This window comes from Onychomys torridus, chromosome 13 (assembly GCF_903995425.1).
Source record: "Onychomys torridus chromosome 13, mOncTor1.1, whole genome shotgun sequence".
Taxonomy (NCBI): domain Eukaryota; kingdom Metazoa; phylum Chordata; class Mammalia; order Rodentia; family Cricetidae; genus Onychomys; species Onychomys torridus.
The window spans coordinates 1,219,975-1,235,473 of NC_050455.1; the positions used below are offsets into that span (position 1 = coordinate 1,219,975).

Below are 15,499 nucleotides of genomic sequence, written 5' to 3' on the forward strand. Positions count from 1 at the left end.
TTGTATGTTGTGGTACATTTGTTTGATGAGTCATTGAGTAGTCAGGAAAATGAAAGGAAGATGATAGCGGTATGGAAAGATGCTTATGTAAAATAAAGAAGCCATAGTTTTGGGGTAGAGACATAGCTTAATTGGTAGAGTGTTGGGCTGGCACAAATGAAGCCTTGTATTCATTCCCCAGCACTGCATAAATCAGACACAAGGCACATGCCTGTAATCTAAGCCTTTAGGATGAAAGACAAAAGAATAAGGTTGTTCTCAGTATGTTTGATGCTAGTCTGGGCTATATGGGATTCTGTCAAATAAACAGAAAAGAAATTTTATTTGTGTGTGGTCCTGGGGAATTGAACCCAGGGTAGATCAGTGGTTCTCAACCTTCCTAATGCTGCAACTCTTTAACACAGTTTCTCATGTTGTGTTGACCCCAAACATATAATTATTTTATTGTTACTTCATAACTGTAATTTTGCTGCTGTTAAGAATTGTAATATAAATGTATGATATACAGGATATCTGGTATACAATGCCTGTAGGATTGTCATCCTAAAAGAGTTGTGACTCCACAGGTTGAGAACCCTTGTTAAACGGCTGCTGCATTTGGTAGGCAGTTTGGCTAGGACAGAATGGTAAGTATATATATGTGATCAGGAAAGGAAGCTTTTCCTTAAGCAACTCTGAAGAAACCAACTCTGTGTTCACAATGATGGATGCACAGGGATGTTCTTGATGTATCGTATGTGCTGGTAAGCATTGTAAATTATATAAACAAAGCAATAAAAATCATCTAGAATGTAATTGCAGAGGATTGCTTTATTCTTTTGAAGTGTGCAAGGTTGTTCTCCCTGCAGTGTTTAAAGATTTGTCGAGTGAGTTCACTTGTTCTGAGACTGGTTCTGCCTTTGTAGGTGGACCTTCAATCCTGCTGTTCTCACTAAGGCAAACATTGTCCGAAGTGGAGATGCTGCACAGGGTGCAGAAGGAGGCACCTCACAGTTTCAAGTGGGTGATCTGGTGCAAGTCTGTTATGATCTGGAAAGAATTAAACTTCTCCAAAGAGGACACGGTGAATGGGCTGAAGCAATGCTTCCAGTAAGAATATGTAAAATAATTTGGGAAGAGATATTATATTTTGCTTATAGAATTAATGAATTAAATCAAATTACTTTTAGAAACAATTAGAATTGAAAGTTAAATTAAAAAAAAATCACTCAGAATGTAATTGCAAAGGATTGCTTTGCGCACACACAATACACACACACAGACACACTACTTTTCTAGAATTGTATTCTAGGTGTACTAGGTGGCAAGGTGTACTCATGTCTCATTTATTCCAGCTGGATTGGCCTAGGAAGATCCAGAAGGAGCTAGTATTTCTGATAACACTGTTAATAATGGGTGTAATGTAGTATTGGGAGGCAGAGGTTTTCCTGCTATTCAGTCCTCCAATGAGACAGCAGCATGCTTTTCCATCTCAGTAGTTTGACAGCACCACAGCTTTCCTGCTACAGGGAACCTAAAATGTGCAGGGATGTGGGGACAGTACATGTGCATGTCTTCTAAGAGTAGTTTTGCGATCAGTGATACAGCTTAACTTTTAGTTTTTCATTCAGTACATATTTCATCAACTGTTCAACAGTAATAAACAAGTTTATCTTGTCTTTCATTTATCTGTTCTTTTCTTTGTTCCCTCCTGTTGACCTGTTTTGTCCTCCTCTCCATCCTCTGTTCTGTTTCTACTTCTCATCCTGTGTGCACCCCTCCCTCCTCTTAAGAGCTCGTCACCCTGCCATGTGTTGTTCAGATCCTTCTCAGGACAGTGCTTCCATTTATTCCTCTTCACCCTCAGTGCCTGCCCTACGAGCCTTATCCCATCTGTCTTTACTGTTGTCCTGTCCATCTGTCTAGCTGTACTCCTTCAGTAGATATTTTAGAACATAAAATAAACCTGTTAGATTTAGGATACAATTGTAAACAAAACAAGAAAAAGAAATCTCTTGTACATTACCTTAAAATACGAATGAGTAGCTAGCCAAGTTTCTGGTAGCTACTTGACCCACATCAAAGTCTGTATGGCAGCTGAGTGAATGGATAGGGCATGTGGTGGATCTGAGAGCAGGGTCTGTTTGCTGCATTAACTGTCAGATTCTTACTGTCCAGTGTGGAGAGTAGTGCTGTAACTGAAGTTGAATCTTACAGTGTTCTGATTTACTTCAGTTTGACTGAATATGATAGGTTCAGGCTAAAATCAGCTGAGACCATCCAGAGCTCCCTTCCATCATTGTCTGTTAAAAGGAAAAAGTGCTAAGAATAGAAATTAAATTGAGTGGAATAGAGACAATGTGGACAAAGGAATGAACAGGTTCAGATAAAAGGTAGTGGGGTAATGGTCTTCTGTCCATGTGCCGAAGTTATTACTAAAGACAGGATTAAAGGACAGAACATCACTACACACAGAAGAAAGGTTATGCACAGGAGACTGACGAAAGCTAAAGTGGGGATGGGGAGATGGCTGAGAGCCTGGACTCCCAGCACCCACATGGTGGCTCACAGCCATCTGTAATGAGACCTGGTGCCCTCTTCTGGCCTGCAGGCAGACATGCAGGCAGACCACTTTATACATAATAAATAAATACATCTTAAAAAATAAACAGCTAAATTCAAGTAATTCAAATAAGTTAAAATAAATTAAGGACATGTCAAGATACAGAAGAATGAAATAACAAGGTGTTAGAACCTAAGAAAGAATTAAGAAGAAAAGGAGGTGGCTCAGTCGTAAAGAATGGTTTCCTGTGGTTGGAACCCTTGTAAAAGTCATGCATCTGTGACCTAGCACTGGACAGCAGGGAGGTGAGTCAGCAGAGCTCACTGGCCCGCTAGTCTAGTCAGTGGGTAAGTGCCAGGCTCAATGAGGGAGGGAGGGAGGGAGGGAGACAGACCGACCCTGGCCCTGACTGAGCAGTAAGGGCACCTGCCAGCAAGACTGATGATCTGAGTTTGATCATCAGGACCCACATAGTAAGGGGAGAGGACTGTTTCTTCAAGTTGTCCTCTGACCACCACACTTGTACTATGTCATGGGTGCACACATACACACTTGTGTTCTTACACACACAATAAGCAAATAAAAATGCAATAAATTAAGTTGAGAGTGATAGTGGAAGACATCAGTGTCTCGCATGCACGTGTACACACACACACACACACACACACACACATATACATACACATACACATACACACCTCTGTGAATGTATATATCACACACAGACACACATACATACATACTACACACACATTTACAAATAACTTTTTAAAAAAGTGATGGTTAAGTTGGAACACACACACATAATTACCACAGATAATAGGAGCAATAGAAAGTTCAAAAGCATGACAAATTTAAGTATGAAAAATATATATTCTATAGAAAATGGCAAATATGAACTATCTGATATATGTATGTGTAAGCCCAGCAAAAGTAAGGGGCTGGCTGGGCGGTGGTGGCGCACGCCTGTAATCCCAGCACTCGGGAGGCAGAGGCAGGTGGATCTCTGTGAGTTCAAGGCCAGCTCACGACAGGCTCCAAAGCTACACAGAGAAACCCTGTCTCAAAAAACAAAACAAACAAACAAACAAAAGTAAAGGCTGAAACAAATAGAATTCTTTTTGGTATTGCTCATATTTGAACTAAGATCTTGTGAATGCCAGATAGCTGTCTACCACTAAGCTAACACTTGTAATTCCAGTTAAATGCTTTTGAAATTGAAAACAGATTTGAGACTAGACTTCAAAGAGAGGATCCATGGCATACCCGGGGAAACCTACTCTGATGGGATAAGTGAGTCTTTATGAATAGGAAAAATTCTTTGGACCTTTAAGAAAAAGGTCAAATTATTGCTCACAATGGGAAGAAGATCATTTTGTTGTATGTAAAAATATCTCAATGTTTCATGCCAGAAAACAGTGATAATTAATAAAACTAAGAAAAGAAAATACATATTTAACCAAACTGACATTTAGGTATAAAGATTGTAAATTGCTCTGAGTTTGTAAGAATTTAAAGGCCCTATTCCCATAAGCCTATTCTGAGTAATCTACTAAAGAGTTGAGACAACCCAGGTGACTAGAGATGTGCCAGCTGATTATGCAATATGTATTTATTTGTTTGGTTAATTAAATTGAAAGAGGAACACATAAAATGATTGTACAATCTAACAGTGTAACTGCAGTTGTCAGAAGTGGAAATGAGGAAACGAGAAGTAATAAATTGTTTGCTTTATAGCTAGCTGTGTTAACGAGCATGAACTACTGTTATTTAAAATTACTGAAAGCCCATTGTGCACCAGCTGCAAATAGCAGCCTCTGTGGATGCACATTCAGCCTGTTGCTTGTATGAGTTCCCCTAAGGGACCTCAGACAGTTTCTGTATGCTTATTTTGATCTCATTGCTGTTCCCCATCTAGGTTCTAGACAGGAATCCAGGTACCTTTGGAAAGTTCTAAGGCATAAGTAGCCAAGATTCAAATTGGCTAGGTCATCGTGTTTATCTGTACCCAGAATAAGGACTATAATAAGTTCCCTGGCCACTAGAACATTCTACCTTAAAGAAGTGGGCCTTTACCAAGTTTAATGAATTTGAAGACATGGTAGCTGGAAGTGGCTCATTCCTAGTTCTTGTCTTCTGGAAAATTGGTAAGGCCTTTCACTCCTGAGGGCTTCCACTGTGCTGGAGTAATACATTCCACTAGTCATATTCACTAATAAATATTACATCCAGTCTGCTTTTAAAAAAGTGTGTGTGTGTTTACAGTACTTGGGAGACAGAGACAGGTGGATGTCTGTGATTTCAAGGCCAGCCTGGTCTACAGAGTGAGTTCCAGGAGAGCCAGAGCTACACAGAGAAACCATATCTCAAAAAAAATCCCAAAAAAGTGTATGTGAAGGTATGGAGAAGGGGGTGGGGAGGAGTGTCATAAGAATACATGAATGACTAGCTTCAATATTGCTCATACTATAGAATAGACATAGTCATATATATATGAGTCTTTAAAAGAAGGAGTAAAGTGATGTGTGTTCGCATTTGTATTTATATAAAGATATTTGTTAAATATGGCTGTTAGGACAATACAGACTTTGTTTTTTTTTTTTTGTTTTTTGTTTTTAAATGGTGACTGGTGATTTAAACTCAATTGCTAGAGTGCTCACAACTGGCTCACAGTACTCTGTAACCTCAGTTCCAGGAGAGCTAATGCTCTCTTTTGGTCTCTGTGGGCACCTGCATGCTTGTGGTGCACATACATACACTCAAACATACATGCATACCTTTAAAATAAGAAATAAGTTTTTTTTCCTGAGAAATCAGTTTTCAAAATAAAAACAAAACAAAAACATAAGAAAATAAAACCCTGTTCCTGACTTGTGTGCTGGAGAAAGCTGTAAGAGTGAGAGGGTAGTAGCAGTGACCAGCATGGTGCAGGTTGTGACTTTAGATAACGCCCCACTAAAGAGAAAAGTTAGGTGAGGACGGATCTTGTACCAGACAGCAGAGACACCATCAGGGACTGGTAGTGTGTGCTCAAAGAATGAGCAGCCAGTTTGAAAAGTTATCACTAGTCACATACAGAGGACAGACAAGCCTGTGTAGTTACACCAATTAGCAACAGATTGTGAAAAACCTCATAGGTCAAATAATCCTGTTTCCTCATATTATTTACAAAAAAGAAAAAAAAAAAAAGAATATGGACTGTAGTTAGAGTTTTCCTGCCTGGCCCAGTCAGGACAAATTTCTCTCACCCGCCAGGCCCATAGATGCTCAGAACCAACCAAGTAAACACACAGAAACTTACATTGTTTACAAACTGTTTGGCTGTGGCAGGCTTCTTGTTATCTACTTCTTCTGTCTTAAATTAACCCATTTCTATTAGTTTATACTTTGCCACATGGCTTGTGGCTTACCAGTGTCTTTACATGTTGCTTCTCATGGCGGCGGCTGGTGGTGTCTCTCTCCCAGCCTTCTGCTTCCCAGAATTCTCTTTTCTCTTGTCCCGCCTATACTTCCTGCCTGGCCACTGGCCAATCAGAATTTTATTTACACAGAGCGATATCCACAGCAATGGACTTTAAAATTTTAAACTTATTTTGCTTTTTTAATGTTATGTGTATGAATGTTTCGCTTATGTTTGTGTATATGCACCATGTATGTGCCTGATACCCACAGAGGTTGGAAGGAGATCCTCTGGAAGTGGAGTTATGGATGGTTGTGAGCTACCATGTGAGTGCTGGGAATTGAACCTGGTCCTCTGCAAGAGCAAATGCTCTTAACTGCCTGTGGAGCCAGCTCTCCAGCCCTTGGGATTTATTTTTCACATGTCTGTCTGTGTATCTGCATGTGTGAGTGTGAGTGCCTTCAGCGTCCAAAAGAAAGCATCAGGTCTCCTGGAGCTAGAATTATAGGTGATTGTGAACCGAGCAAGGGCAAGAGCTAGTGTTCTTAGCGGTTAAGCTATGTCTCTAGCCCCATTATTCAGATGGTTTTAAAGATACAGTTAAATTTGTGACTAATAATCTATTTGAATATGGTTAGCTCTTGAAATTTTTAAACTTAGAAACAAGTAAAATCAACACTTTAAAATACAGAAGGTGATGATAGAATTTAATAATAAATCTTTAATTTTTTTAAGACTTTAGGTAAAGTTGGCCGAGTACAACAGATTTATTCGGACAGTGATTTAAAAGTGGAAGTTTGTGGAACATCTTGGACGTATAATCCTGCAGCAGTTTCCAAGGTGGCATCTGCAGGATCAGCCATTAGCAATGCATCTGGTGGTATGTTTTTTCTTGTTTCCTTAAAAATAATACCCACTTTTCAGTCTGGGCCTGGTGGCACACACCTTTAATCCCAGCATTCAGGAGGATGTCTGGGTCCAGAGCCGCCCAGTCTACAGAGCTGGTACTAGGATAGCCAGTGCTACACAGAGAGCCATGAGTTGAAAACAGACGGCAGCAGAAAGAGTTCTCCTGCATGGAGAGTCTGGTAGGTACACTTGTCTTTCTCCCAGGAAACATAGGTTCATTCACTTGGGTATTGAAAACTTTGTAAATTTTTCTTTTCTTACCCCCTTCCTCTCTTCCTCTCCCACCCTTCTCTCCTCTTGCCCTCTTTTTAGTGCACTGACTAACCTTTGTTCTGGCTGAGGGACTCTCTGGAAAGGTTGATGAATTTGTGCTTTTTCTTGGGCATATTAAGCTTCTCTGTACTGGATCTGAGACACTTAAAGCTCAGTTCTTTTTGTTTTTTTGTTTTGTTTTGTTTTCTTTTAAGATTTACTTATTATGTATACAGTAATCTGCCTGCATGTGTCCCTGCAGGCCAGAAGAGGGCACCAGATCTCATTACAGGTGGTTGTGAGCCACCATGTGGTTGCTGGGAATTGAACTCAGGACCTTTGGAAGAGCAATCAGTGCTCTTAACCACTGAGCCATCTCTCCAGCCCAAAGCTCAGTTCTTATCTCTAGTCAGAACTTGCATTTTCTGCCAGAAAACCTTCTCTTTCTTAAAACCTTCTCTTTCTTAGCTTACTTTTTGTTTCCGGCATTATTGCTAGCAGATGTTTTTCTTCCTGTATATTGTTATATATCAGTCATATTTTTCTTCTTAGCATTTAATAAACTACTATATATGCCAGAACATCAGAAACTGGTAAGATGTGAACTTGCTGAGTGCTTGGCTAAACTTGTCCTAACGGTCGTTCCTATGTCCCAGCTTTGTGTGCACAGTTTGGTTTATTCTGTATCGTTTTTCTAAGTTGCTGTATGTTCATTCTTGCCGTCTGGTAAGGGAGACAGAGTCATAATAGTGAATGGAACGTGCAAGAAAACATGAGGTTAGTAGATATGGTGGTGCAAGCCTGTGGTCATATTTGAGAGGTGGAGGCAAGAGGATCTGAGTTTGAGGTTAGCCTGAGCAGGTTGAGACCTAGTATCCATAGAGAAAGATTGTTTTTACTGCTTTCTCCTTTCTCTCTTTTGAGTTCCTGTTGTAAATTGCTAGTGCACTGACAGCTTAAATCCAGCAGTGTTGATTTCTGTGAGGCTAGCTGCATTGTGCTACCTTAGCTACATATAAAATAAAAAGTGAAGAGTAATTAATACCTACTCTCAAATAATTGGGGTTGGCATAACTTGTAATTTTTCTCTTAACCCAATTTTTTATTCCTTTCCTTTTGAGTAATGACTCCAATAATTAAAGGCTGGAATCTTCTGTATTAAGTGTATTGTTTAGGAAAAACAGTCAAGTGGCACTTAATAAAGTATGCTGTTATCACTTATATGTTCATTTTCAGCGGAAAGTTGATTTGCTCCTAAAGTGTATTCCAAGACACTATAGAGGTTGCATTGTTTCTGAATCATAACTGTTGCTCTGTTGGGTTTTATATGATCTGTAGTATTCTACTGTCTGTAATGTTCTATGGTCTGTACTGTAGAATTAAAAGAAAAACAGTCAAGTGGCACTTAATAAAATATGTATCACTGTGGGTTCCCTGTGCTAGTGTGTTTGTTTGTAGTATCATTAGTTTGACTTTAAATCTGTCACTCTTTACTTTTTGTGCATTTACAGCTTGAAATATGTGATTTTAGATTGTGGGGTTGTATTAAGGCTTACCGCTTGCATGGGTAGCTGTACACAGTAGAAATAGTAAAACAGGAAAAGCGTTTAGGAACATGGAAAATGTCTGTTCTTCTATTAGCAGTTTGTTTTGTGCTTTGCAGAAAGACTCTCACAGCTTCTGAAGAAATTATTTGAAACCCAAGAATCTGGTGACCTCAATGAAGAGCTGGTGAAGGCTGCTGCCAATGGGGATGTGGCTAAAGTGGAAGATTTGCTGAAAAGACCAGATGTGGATGTGAGCACTTCAAAAACAACGTTGAGGGATATACAAAAGGAGTAGTTTCATAATTCACAAAGGCTGAAGTCTTCAAGCCTTTTAGAATTGATTCTTGCAGTTGATAAGAAGCATGAACCTGCTGGGCAGTGGTGGTGCACGCCTTTAATCCCAGCACTTGGGAGGCAGAGGCAGGTGGATCTCTGTGAGTTCGAGGCCAGCCTGGTCTACAGAGCGAGTTCCAGGAAAGGCACCAAGACTACACAGAGAAACCCTGTCTCGAAAAAACAAAACAAAACAAAACAAAACAAAACAAAACAAAAAGAAAGAAACATGAACCTATTTTTATTCTTCATGTGGATAGACAGTATTTCAGTACTAGTTACTGAAAATACTCTTTTCTCCACTGTGTATCCTCAGCTTCCAGTGCCAAAAAATCAGCTTGTTATTAATGCAGGGGTTGTTTGTTTTGTGTCAATGTCTGGCTGTTTTTATTATTATAGTTTTGTTTATATATTGAAATCAATAGTGTAATACCCTCTGCTTTGTTCTTCCTGCTCAAGATAACACGTGTGTGTGTGTGTGTGTGTGTGTGTGTGTGTGTGTGTGTGTTCGTGTTCATAGCTTTTAGACTTTACATTTTTAGTTTTTTGGTTCTGTCAGGAATTGTCACTGGGATACATTGTAGCTTGCTTTGGGCTCTTTGGATGTTTTTCTAGTCTTGTAATACATGAAGTTTGCATGTCTTTCTGTATTTATGTGTCCTCTTCAGTTTCTTTCCTCAGTAGTTTAGAATTTCATTGTAGAAATATTTGTCCTCTCTTTGGTCAGATTTATTCTTAGTTGCTTTTTGAGTACCAGTTGTAACTGGGATTAAAGTTTCCTACTTCAGATGGCTTGCTATTGAGATATGCCAGTGCTGCTAATGCTTGTGTCTTGCAATTTATTGGTGACATTTATTAACTCAAGTGGTGTTTTGGTGGGTTCTTCAGGGCTGCCCTCTATCCTTCTGTCTTTCCCTTCCTTTTTCCCTCTCTGTACTTAATATCCTTTCCTTCTCCCTCCCTTGGGTTTTTCAGACAGAATCTTGCTGTGTAGCCCTGCCTGGTCTCCTGCTTCAGGCTCTTCTGATTCTGGGATAACAGACATGTGGTTTTCTGGTTTTCCTGTATAGAAATCATGTCACCTACAAACAGTGACAGTTTGACCTCCTCTTTCAGGTTAGATGCCCTTTGTTTTTTCTCTGGTTCATAAGCTTCTCTGACCAACTTGAGGGTAGCACAAACTATGAGTATAAACATTAGAACGTAGAGAAGAGTTTGATAGCAAAGTCTTTTAGCAAAACAATAGAAGGTTCCCTGTTGTTTTGCATTCAGTACAGTGGTTGCACCTTAAGGAACTGCCCTCCCAACGGGCAGTTACAACTCTGCAGGTACCAGCAGCGACAGGGCAGCAGCCAGGTGGGAATTTTGTTCCCTCAAGCACTATCTTGGCTGCTAAAGGAAACTTTATCTAAATTTTGATCCTTCTGTAGAACTCAGGATTCAAAGGTTGAGGGGGAATCCTGCTTGCTCAGAGAGGCTGAATAGCAAGTAGCTAACCTCTCCTTGCTCGTGTCTCCTGGAAAAAAAGGGGGGGGCATTCTTCTGCTCAGCCTCCACTAAACAACCCTCTCTACACTTAGTTCTTCCTTACCATTTCCTGTTGCTGACTCAGCCTCCAGACCCCAGGTTAATTTTATTTAATTAAACAAATGTAACAGTCTTTACATCGTTAACAAAAGCAGCAGAAACAAATGTAACACACCTTTACACAGTTAGAGTAATATTCCACAATTCCCCTTAGGCTGTGACCCAGCCACAGCTTATTTTTTACAGTGCCAAGCATGAAAATCCTTCCTAGCCAATTAGAATGCAGTTGGTTACTCTCCTAAGAGTCATGCCGCTGTTGCACCGGCAGGTTAGTGTTGGAGCACTGTTGTGCCTACAACAGTACAGAAAAAAAAAAAAAAAGAAGAAAGTAGGCTTGGAAATTATATAATGTAAAAATCAACAATTTACACAAAATAATGGATCAAGGAAAAGTAAAGCAAACTTAAAAGCTTTTGAAATAAAAATGTAAATATAGCATAATCAAAAATCTGGACTAGGACAAAAGCACAGCAGAGTTTACAGCCGTGAAAGCAAGATGGAGGTGCACCTTCCCAGGTAGGTCAGTTGTGTAGTAGGCAGGGTCCAGTGCTGGGCAAGGCCATTGGAGACTTTGCTCCCCAGCAGCCTGTGGAGCACCTTTTGGCATAGTGTAAGCTGAGATTGATTTATCTGTGTCTTGCAGCCAAAGTGTGTGGTGTCTTCATCTAGGGTGGGTGGGTATCTCTTGGCTTGTTGAGGCAGGATCTTACTGTGTAGTTCTGACCAGCTAGCTCTGAACTCTGTGTAGTCCAAGCAGGCCTCCAATTTGTATTTCTCCTGTCTCTACTTCCTGAGCACTAGGATTACAGGCGTGAACCCTGTTTGGCTTTTGCTGCTATTTTGTTTTGATAGGTATGTAGATTGAACCCAGAGCCTTACATGTGCTGGGCAAGTGCTCTGCTACTGAGTTTATACCTCCAGTTTTTGCCTTTTTCATATAGGTGATTGTGACAGAGTTGCTGAGTAGTGCTTTTGTCCTAGTCCACAGATTTTTGGCTGTATTTTCATTTTTGTTTCAAGAGCTTTTAAATTTGTTTTAACTTAACTTGATCCAGTATTTATGCATAAATTACTGATTTCTGCAAACACTGTATAGTTTCCAAACCTACCAAACTTAGTTTTTTGTTTTTGTTTTTGTTTTTAAAACCATACTGTGGTCAGAAAAAAACAGCTCAATATAATTTATTCTAAAGATTTTGTTGAAGTTTGTGTTGTAGACTATCATATAATGTATCTGGGAGAGTGTTTTGTGTGCTGTTAAGAAAAATGTTTATTCTTCAGTGTTTGGATAAAATACTGTATAGATTTCTCTTAGTTTCTCTGTAGTTTAAGGTGTGATTTATCTGCTTTTCCTTTGATTTTTGTCTGGCTGATCTTTCTGTCTGCTGATGAAAGTGATATGTTAAACCTTTGCTAGGGTTTCTGTTGTTACGGTTTCTATTGCTGCAATGAAACACCATGACCAAAAAGCAAAGTTGGGGAGGAAAGAATTGGCTCACACTTATACATCACTATTCATCTCAAAGGAGGTCAGGACAGGAACTCACGCAGGGCAGGAACCTGGAGACAGGAGCTGATGCAGAGGCCATGGAGGAGTGCTACTTACTAGCTTGCTCCTCATGTCTTGCTTAGCCTGCTTTCTTATAGAACCAAGGACCACCAGCTCAGGGATGGCATCATCTACAGAAGGCTGGGCCCTCCCACAATAAATCACTAATTTGGAAAGTGCCCTACAGGCTTGCATATAGCCCCATCTTCTGGAAGCATTTTCTTTTTCTTTCTTTTTTTTTTTTTAGATTTATTTATTATGTATACAGTGTTCCACCTGCATATATGGCTGCAGGCCAGAAGAGGGCACCAAATCTCATTACAGATGGTTGTGAGCCACCAGGTTGTTGCTGGGAATTGAACTCAGGACCTTTGGAAGAGCAGCCAGTACTCTTAACCTCTGAGCCATCTCTCCAGCCCTGGAAGCATTTTCTTAATTGAAGTTCCCTTCTCTCAGATGACTTTAGCTTGTGTCAAGTTGACATAAAACTGTACAGCATACTATGTTGATCTATAGAATATTTTTCTGTTAAAAATAGAAATTGAACCTATTGACCATTTGGGTGAACCTTTAGCCCTGGATTTCTTTCTTTCTTTTCTTTGGTTTTTCGAGATAGTGTTTCTCTGTGTAGCTTTGGAACTCACAGAGATCTGTAGATCAGGCTGGCCTCGAACTCACAGAGATCTGCCTCCTTCTGCCTCCTGGCTGCCCTGGATTTCTTGACCATGGTCTTACTATGTACTCCACTGTTCTTCAGCTTGTCATGGAGCTCAAGCTTGCCTCAAACTTCTTGCCTCTTTTTACTACTTTGAATTTAAAGTCTATATTATCTGATACAAATAGGGTGATTACTGCTTTCTTTGATTTCCATTTGCATGGGTTATCTTATTTCATGCCTATATTTTGAGTCTCTGTGTGTATCATTAGAAATGAAATTAGTTTCTTGTAAGCAAAATATAGTTGGGTCTTGCCTTTTTATTTTTTCCTTAAAATTATAATCTGCTTGGCCAGCCAAGTCTGTCATTTTTAAAAAATAAAAATTTTTAAAGATTTTATAGATGGTTGTGAGCCACCATGTAGTTGATGGGAATTGAACTCAGGACCTCTGGAAGAGTAGTCAGTGCTCTTAATCTCTGAGCCATCTTTCTAGCCTAAGTCTGTCTTTTAATTAGAGAATTTAATCAATTTACCTGATCTTAAAGTTACTTCTTTTTTACCTTTTTAATAAATTTTTAAAATTTATTTTGTGTATATGAGTATTCTATCTGCATGTACAACTTTATGCCAGAAGAGGATGTCAGGTCCACCATAGATGGTTGTTAGCCACCTTGTGGTTGCTGGGAATTGAATTCAGGACCTCTGAAAGAGCAGTTAGTGCTCTTAACCTCTGAGCCATCTCTCCAGTTCCTTAAAGTTACTTTTAACAATGTCATTTGTACTAAAAATTAAACGCAAAATCTTTGTTTTACTTCTGTCAAAAGTCCATTTAAGCATAGTCATTTGAGTTCATACAGAAAATGCATGTCAAGAAACTTACACTATACATTTATTTTTGTGATATATTAGTAATTGCTGTTATTTTCTTTTCAAAGACGTAGTTGATTCTTTTGTTTTCTAGATTGTCACATGTTTTCTGAGTAATGCAGACAAGTCTAGTCCTATGTTGTATTTATCTGATCATTTCTATTCAGGCTATATATTGTAGCTTAAGTTTTATTTGCAGTTAATTTATTCAAGCTAAGTAAACACTTTTCAAAATAGAAAAGCAAAGGGCAAGGGACTGGGAAGATGGCCGAGTCAGTAAAGTGCGTGTTGTTCAAGCCTGTGGACTTGGGTTTGATCCCTGGCACCTACCTTTAAACAAGCAGTAGGCTGGCATGGCAGCATACCTGTAATCACAGTGCTGTGGAGGCAGAGGAAGGAAGATCCCTGGAGCTTGCGGGCCAGGTACTCTAGGTGGTCAGTGAGCTCCAGGGGCAGTGAAAGACCCTGTTTTAAAAGGATAAGGTGGAGAGCAGTCAAGGAAGACATCCTGATCTGGACCTGTGGCCTCCACATGCATGTGCATATAGACACACGCTCTCTTTCATGTCTTTAAATAGTGTTGGTCATCTGTGTTGTGATATTTGTAGTGTTAGATTATTCTCAAAGAATCATATACTATACATGATGGAAAAATCCATATATATCACACACACATATATACATATATATATACACACACACATATGTATCTATATATGTGTGTGCGCACGCGTGTGCATGCACGCTATTTCTGATTCATGACATGTATTAACTTTTTCCTTTCTTTTTTAGGTAAATGGGCAGTGTGCTGGCCACACAGCTATGCAAGCTGCTAGTCAAAATGGACATGTTGATATTTTGAAGTTACTTTTGAAGCAAAATGTAGATGTAGAAGCAGAGGTATGTGAAGTAAGCTTGAAAACATTTTAAGTGTACTTTTTCTAGAAATAATTCTATACAAGATGGAATTTCATTCTTGAAATTCAGTATTCATCTAGTGTTGTCCAGATTCAAATGAAAAATTGAGAAAAGGTAGTTAAAAGCTTTCCTTTTCTCTCTCTCTCTTCCTCCCTCCCTCCCTCCCCTTTTCTCTCCATCCTTCCCTCTCTCTCTTTTTAATGATTCCTCAACATTTTAGACATGGTTTCCTTCTACCAGGGTAGAAACACTGTTGGGAGCCTTGAAGGGCTTACCCACAGTTCCTATTAGAAATTTATTAAGGAAATGTATACCCTTGGGATCAAGGTCCTTCTTAGCTAACACTCAGAGGTCCTATTTGCTTAGCTTTATTTTATTTTGAAATATTTACAGTGCATTTTTATCCTTGCAAGTGCACATGCTTAACTTTGTTATAAAAGGGCAGTAATACTGTCATTGGAGTTCCAGGCCAAACATACGTCTGTATGTGAAGTAGGAATGTTAGCTTGTTTTGTTAACTGCAACATTACAAACAAAACAACAACAAACCAACCAACCAAACCCAAAAATGGGTATCAGGATTGTCTTTATTCTAGTTTAGACCAGGCAGGATATGTAGTAGTTTTGCCCTCCAAACTCTTCCTGTGGGAGGAGTTTAAATACTTGAGTTGCTAGAGGCTTCCTTTTTTTTTTTTGGATACATCCTTAAAAATGGAAGTCTTCCTGATCTTATGTTACTTTCCTTTTTTCTCTGATTTTTTGTCTTATTGGACAAAAAGAGCTGATGGTATTTTACCACTAAATAGTTCCTTTCTGGTGTTGGAATTTTCTGTTGCCCATGGAGAGAACTTGAATGAATTTTGATTTTTAATCTTTTTTTTTTTTTTTTTTTTTTTTTAATCTTTTTTTGGGGGCAGGAGGACAGGGAATGCATGTTT

General features: G+C 39.2%; 1 protein-coding gene and 1 pseudogene across 1 annotated transcript in view; both read left to right on the forward strand.

Moving 5' to 3' along the window:
- The window catches only part of Mib1 (mindbomb E3 ubiquitin protein ligase 1), a 111,411-nt gene that overhangs the window by 43,483 nt on the left and 52,429 nt on the right, over positions 1 to 15,499 (forward strand). Inside the window, exons 7-10 of the mRNA XM_036204271.1 lie at positions 906 to 1,089; positions 6,678 to 6,822; positions 8,767 to 8,900; positions 14,436 to 14,543. Of these exons, the coding sequence (XP_036060164.1) occupies positions 906 to 1,089; positions 6,678 to 6,822; positions 8,767 to 8,900; positions 14,436 to 14,543 (571 nt within the window). The remainder of the gene's footprint in view (positions 1 to 905; positions 1,090 to 6,677; positions 6,823 to 8,766; positions 8,901 to 14,435; positions 14,544 to 15,499) is intronic.
- LOC118595087 lies at positions 4,303 to 4,419 on the forward strand (annotated as a pseudogene).